This window comes from Cyprinodon variegatus, unplaced genomic scaffold, assembly GCF_000732505.1.
Source record: "Cyprinodon variegatus isolate N-32 unplaced genomic scaffold, C_variegatus-1.0 Scaffold65, whole genome shotgun sequence".
NCBI lineage: Eukaryota > Metazoa > Chordata > Actinopteri > Cyprinodontiformes > Cyprinodontidae > Cyprinodon > Cyprinodon variegatus.
In genome coordinates, this window is record NW_015150518.1 from 405,915 (window position 1) to 413,203 (window position 7,289).

The 7,289-nt window shown below is 38.5% G+C and overlaps 1 protein-coding gene across 1 annotated transcript in view; it reads left to right on the forward strand.

Annotated features, from left to right (window-relative positions):
• Positions 1 to 1,147: 1,147 nt before the first annotated feature.
• LOC107082894 (capZ-interacting protein-like) overlaps positions 1,148 to 7,289 on the forward strand; it is a gene marked incomplete at its 3' end in the record, with an annotated part of 17,398 nt that continues 11,256 nt past the window's right edge. Inside the window, exon 1 of the mRNA XM_015371792.1 lies at positions 1,148 to 1,270. Within this exon, the coding sequence (XP_015227278.1) occupies positions 1,265 to 1,270 (6 nt within the window). The remainder of the gene's footprint in view (positions 1,271 to 7,289) is intronic.

Consider the following 7,289-nt stretch of genomic DNA (forward strand, 5'->3'; position numbering starts at 1 on the left):
TGTTATTGGACAGATCTCACATGTAGCCATTAGGCGGGTCAAAGGTTGTCCAGCCCTTAGTTTCTGACATTCGCTCAGACTTTCTGGACCTTTGAACAGGGACATGTTTTTTCTTATAAGGACTCACAGGACTGATCCCTGGTTGGAAAAAGCAGACATATGGTGAATGTTTACAGTAAATTATTGGTCTTTTTCAAATTGAAGCTGAACAGAACTGAAACATTTCACCATTTTTATTGCATAACTTATAATCATCTGCATCCCAATAAAATAAACAATGCCATCCTAGATTTCCAATTTCAAGAAACTCTACAATCCATTCTCAGATTGTTATCCCCTAAATATCTGTTATTTTGATGATTTCCTAAATTTAATCATCATATTAACTGATCTATAATTTTCCTTTCTGGTATATTTTGAGGTTGACTATTACAGAAAAGAAACGTGTTTTCATATTTTCATCCAGTTTGTATATGAGAAAATACTGTTATAATATAGCTTTTCCCAAAGTGTTTATAAGTTTTGATTTGATCAAAAGTTAATATTAATGACAGCATTTCCAAAAGCTGCCAAATATTTGGCCTAGAACAAAATAATTTTTGTTTTCATCCAATAAGACAGGTTTTAGCATATTCGGATGCTATTTGTGTGATGAGTAAATCCAACTATATTGGTCCTAACACTGATCCTTGTAGGACACCACAAGCAGTCATTATAGGTCTGATCTATCTTTTTTAGTTTAACAATGTTGCTGCCTTATGTCACAGATGTTTGAGTCCAGAACCTTCCCCCTCAAAGAAAGAAAGGTCCTTTATTTTTCTATGGTGGAGAAATTTAGACCAGATTTTTTTCGTCTTTATTTAATTTGCGTTTGCTTGCTCATATCTGCATATTTTTGTTTATTTTATTTTATTTTTTTAGTTATACAGCATTTCTGGGACATAAATTGTCTCTATTAAACACTAGATTTTTTTCCAACCCGAAACCTGGTCACGTTTTGAAGTTTTTAACTTTTCCCTTTCTGCTGAATATCTGACCTGACATCAGTTGTATCAAAGCAGCAGATATCAATGAGTATCTAAACACAAACATGACGCCCATGTGACAGAACATGAGCTGCCTCCTCTCTCTCCCTCTGCCTGGTGGAGCTGAAGGTCCCTCTCTCTCAGACGTGACTCCAGGTCTATATTTAACCCGCAGGTCCCCTCCCACCCACTTTCACACATACTCGACATATTGAGGCGGCTGAGAGACGACTAGCAGGATGGAGGTAAAACTTTCAAACTTTTTGTCTGCTGCACACTGTTACCGGTTTTGGTGTGTCCTGCTGCGTCACGCTTGAATTTATCAGAAATTACACAAAGTTGAGCTAAATTGTCACTGCGGGAGATTCAAGCATTTGTTTTATACTATTCCTCTGATTTAAAGGATGTTTTGAGTCAGTTCTTCGTTCATTCGATGGTAAGGATCCTGTAAGGTAGATTGGGTGATTGACTGCAAACGAGCGCTAACAGGAAACCAACTTGGGCATCAGGTTTCGTCGACATTACAACTGTGAATCCAAAAGCTTCTGCAGATATTCAGGACTCTCATCACCTTCAGTCAGTCCGAGGAGCCTGGAGATTTCACTGCAGGAAAACTTGGTTCATTACATTGTAAAGTTTCCTCCCATTTTAAACGTTGGTTCGGTTTGTCTTTTAGTTTTCCTCTGCAGCTCAGATCTTTACACTGTCCAAAATTCAAAATATTACTAGAAGTCCATTCAACCATGCTGGAGTCCCTACGCTTTGCCCTCAGTCCCATATTATTCTGGATTAATCAATCATATCAAGGAAAAGAACAGATTAGAGTGAGGTAAGTCTTTGTGGCTAACACCAACCTGCCACGTGTCAATAACACAGAGCTGAAGATTTAGGAAAAATTTGTTCAAAAATACCTTCATTGGGCCACAGTGGGAAAAATTGGGGACTGTTGTAAAAAAAACACAGAAGAAACAAGACTTTAAACATTAAGCTGTACAGCAGGAAAGAAAAGAAATACACATGTGAAAGGGAACAAATGCTTTTCAGATAAAAAAAAAAAATTGCATTCAGGTACAAAAAAAAAAGAGAAATGTTTACAGAACATAGTTATACCTGCGTAATTAGCAGTGTTATAGAAAAAACATCCAGAGAAGGAAAAACATGATCCAAAAACTCATTAACATCTATAGTGATTAATGTCTGTGTCATTAAGATCGTTAGAATTACCACATATAGTCAGTTTTATCGGTGTGTTTAACATCTAACTTTTTCACTTCATTGACTCGGAGGAACACCAGGCAGTTTTTCTGTCTTACAGAGAAAAACCTTTCATTGCCTTCACTCTGATCTGTTCAAAATGTGAAAACAACACTACCTGTTAGCTAACGCACATGCTCAGTGGGGACTTTATCAGGAAACTTAGCAGGAAACTTTAGAAAATAGAGTCAGAAGCCAATTACGCAATGCAACTCTGCGCAATATATAAAAGATTCAGCTGCTGTTTCACTCAAATTATTCATAGATACTATTATGGTGCGAATTCTTCCCCCTTTTTATTGAAAAAAACACGCATTGCTTCACAAATAAAATGTTGTTTACCCTATACTCTACACTGTGTAAATACTTCTTAGACACAAAGCCAAAAAAGAACAATGTGAGAAACAACACCCACGTGTTTTTGTTTTTTAAGAGAAAAAATGTAGAATTCAGGAGCTGCTGGTGAAAAACCTTAATGTTTAATCACTATCAGTGAGAAAAACTCACATTCTCAACAGGACAATTTACTCCTCCACAAGCAATAAATCAACAATGACCTTAAGAAATCAAACCACCATCAATCTGATAAGGGTTAGAGCCCCTTTATTAGCCGGGGAGGGTAACTGGGTATAAGTAGAGGAACATAATAAATGTATTCCCAGTAAACCACTGAACAGGTATGGCTGTTTGGGTTAAAGGAAAAGCAATATGGAAGCGGGTTTTAGGTTTGCTTCACTAAGAATATGTCTGGAACCGTGTTCACTGCATCATCCTCAGAGAAAACCACACAAAGCAAAGGAGCACAAATGCCTCATAGCAGCTGTCAAACATGGTGTTGGAGGGTTGATTTTGCGTCTTCTAAAGCCACAGGATCTGGGCACTATGAAGTAATTGACTGGACCATGAAGTCCTCTGGCTATTAAAGCATTTTTGAGTCACGATAAGCTCATGTGTCCAACAACTAAAGCTTGGTCCAAACTGGGTTATCGTTAGAACAGAGGTCCAGCAGCAGCTCTGAGAAAAAGGAATAAAATGAGGCATTGGAATGGCCTAATCAAAGTCCAGATTTAAGGGGCCAGACAGAAAACGAGGTTCTACCAGCTCATGGATCATGGGAAGGACTTAGCTTTTCACCTACAGATGCTGGATTTTTGGCCTCAATCATCTTCATAATTAATAATAATGACTTGATGAAATATGTCAGCTGTTTCTCATCTGAGGTGGAAATTATAAGATACAAGCACCCAGCGAGAACCTGGTGATGATCAAATATGGAGGACAACTAAGCTATAATGGATCACTCTTTTCTAGTATTAAGACTATAAGTTTGAATAAAGCCTGGTAGGGATAAAATTATTTATGATCGGTTGAATATTCCCTGAGTTATATCCAATGATTTGGTTTTATTCCTCAGTGAAGATTGTCCTCTGACTGGTTGAGACAGAAGGTTTTTACTGGTAGATCTTCAAGCTGAGTTCATTACTTTTAAAATGATGCTTACAGTGATTTCTTTCAGAATATACTTTTAATACAGTCAGTTTATTATTAGACCAAAACAGAAACCAGTGAGAACTAACCATCCAATGTGCTGCTTCACAGTTTACTTCTAATTAGGACACATTCAAATGACACAGAGCAGAAAAAACTGATGCTGGCGCCTATCTCCAGCTGTCTACAGGTGAGAGGCAGGGTCCACCCTGGACAGGTTACCAGTCCATCTCAGGGCAACAAAGAGACAAATAGGACAAGCAACTATACATGCACACACTCAGACCTAAGGAGAATTTAGAGAAACCAGTTGACCTAAGAGTCATGTTTATGCACTGTGGGAGGAAGCCAGAGTACCCAGAGATAACCCATGCATGCTCAGGGAGAACATGCAAACTCCTTGCAGAAAGAGTGGCTGGGCCTTCTTGCTGCAAGGCAGCAATGCTACCCACTGCGCCACTGAGCAGCCCTGATACTACATTCAATACATAATATCATTAAACTGCATTCACATCGTGTTTTGTCTTTAGATTTCTCCCCACAGAGGAACCCCTACCTACTGCCCTCATTGGATCTGACAGAAACATCATGCTTCGGTCAAATTGTCTGCCGTTTTGGTTTACAGACATTAGGAAAACTAAAGCGAACTATGCTAAATAAACATACAGTACACCATACTGAGCAAAAACAAGCTAAAAGGGATAAGGTAACATAAATTAAGGTAAGTTTATGAGGCTATGATAACTTAACCTAAGGTAAGCTGAGCTAAACCAAGATAACATAAAGTAACTAAGAATAGAATTGGTGAAGCTAAGCAAGGTAAGGCAAGGTAAGTTAAGATAGGCAAGGCCTACATGAGTCAAGTTTGACTGAGGTGAGGTAAGGTAAACTGAGCTAAACTAACTAATCACTGACAAAGTAGGACCTATATAAAACTAGGGATAGCTACAAAACATTAGTCTAAAGTGATCTAAAGTAAACTAAGTTATTATTGAAGCTAAGGTAACTTTGAGCTAACCTTAACTTAGCGACTTAAACATAACTCCACTGTGTTTGGTTTAGCTTTATTTAGGCCGAGTATGACCTATCCCACTAGGGTTATCTTAGATTGACTCAATGTTTACTGGCTACTTAAACTTAGCATATAGAAACCTTAGCTTGGTTTATAACTTTGAGCTGATCTATTTTAGTAACTATCTCTATTTACAATGGCTTGCAAAAGCTTACCATACCTTAGGCTTTTTTAGCCATTAGTTTAGACCTATATTAGCTTCTTTTTTTTTTATCTGTTCACTTACCTTATTTTTCAGTATTCTCAATTAAATTGATAAACTAGAGGAAAACTAACTGTTGCTTTTGATTATGTTTTTCAGACTGTTAAACTAATCAAATCATTTATTAGACCTTTTATCAACCAAGGAGTCACATTAGGATTAAAAATATATTTTACAAGAGAGACCTATTTAATGCAACAACAAAAAAAAAAACACATAAATATATAAGCAGCTAAATAAATTACAGTTTTTTGAACAAAGCAATATGTATTTTCTGTTCTACTCCTAAATATTCAATTAATGTAAAGACTTATATTTGGAACTTTTTTTCAGACTATTCAACACTGCGGTACATTGCTGAAATATGCAGATATGCAAAAATGTGTCCTCAGAACATTCAAAGCAAATGTTAGGGGGCCCACTAATGGTAATTACTTGAGATGACAGAAAGTAGGTTACTTAGGTATTTGTCAGAGTTATTTGCTGAGCTTTAAAGATGCCAATGCTGTCTGCAGATGGTTAAAGATCTCCAACCAACTAAACCAGACATTGATTAGTCAGCAGCATAAAGAGATAAAACTGCATGCATCTACATCATATTATTATAATATAATAAGGATCCTAGTTTGACTTGTAATTAGCCCTGTGCGTGAGGTGGGCGGNATTTTAGGTGACTGCAGACAGTAGACCTCTGATTGGTCAAATCTTCATCCGCTCTACACTATGCATATTTCCTGTTATGTACCTTACCGGCTTGTTTTGTTTGTATGACCGCCCATTGTGGAAAACGATTTGTGAAGATGAACCAGCTAGAAGAGCGAAGTGCAAGAGAACACTAGGACCCTTTTTCCACCTGGATCCCCACTCTTTTTCACCCTCATGTCCCTCCATTGACGCACAAACTTGCCCCCACTTCCTCACCGCCTCAGATGATGATGATGGAGCATCCCGTCCTGACATGTAAACCTGTTAGGTCTTTAAGCATACTGTTAACATGCTGTAACATCAGTCGCTCCATGCATTTCATGATCAACAGGGACAGAACGACAGGCCACTACTCATTCCACCCTGTAATGACTGAGGCCTTGGTCATTAGTTTTTACACAGGTGGATGCTGTAGCTTGCTGAAGCAAACGGTTGGACCTGATCCTGAGTACTGCTGCAAGCTGAGGAGCACATTACCGATCCTGGTTCTCCATCTGGTTCTGGTGGCTTGCTGCTGTTGGTGCCATGCTGGACTAGCGGCGCCTGATATCATTGGATAGTGGGAGGACTGGTCATGTTCTGTTGGTGTCCCCTGTATCCTTTGCCCTTCTGCTGGTCCGGGGAAAAAAGGTGTTGAGCTTGTCTGAGGGAGAGGTATCGTTGGGGTGGAGGGTGGCACTGTCTGTAGTCAGGAAGGTTCAACTTAATGCCTCTCTTTAGGTCTGTGCTAGTCCTCCCAAAGGTCTCCCCGTCCCTCCCTACTCAATCTCTGGCCTGTAGAAATGCTTTGGTGTCAGTGTTGAGTCAGGGTTTTTTGGTTGGGGGATATTATCTGCTATTTTGTTGTTGTTCTCCATCTGGTTCTCGAAAACAGATTTTGGGGAGAACCAGATGGAGGGGAGGTGACTTTATGTCACCTGCTTTATTTAGCACCTGTATGGTCCTCCACATCTAAAGGTCTACTAAGAAAATTAGAAACTGCTCAGAACAGAGCTGCCAGGTTGGTTTTAAAATGTTCCACAACAACAAACACTATCAGTATGCATCATCAACTTTCCTGGTTAATGCTAGAGTACAGACCGGCTTGCAATACAACAATTGTTTTTAGAAACACTGTCTTTTCTTTTCAACCTGTTTTCTTATATAAGCAGATTTTCAGATGTGATCAGGTTCATTCTTATGCAACAAGGTCAGCTAATGGTGGTCAGGTCATTTACTGGGCCATCAGTTATTGGAATAATTGCCCACCGAATATATGTGACCTGGATAGTGAAGGATCTTTTAATTATTACTTAAAGATGCACTATAGAAATTTGTGATTAGTGAATTAACATATTTATTGTATGAAAGTGAGAATTAATGTAATAAATATGAATGTAAGAACTTATTCTGAATGATTTCTGGTGACATCTCCAGTAATGTATACAATGTTTTAGCCTGACGTAGTCCGACTCAATTCTAGTCAGAATATGAGTCTGATACTGCTCCATAGATCTTTGATTATGGGGCGTGTTTTGAACGAACCAGGAAAAAAATGCCTCTG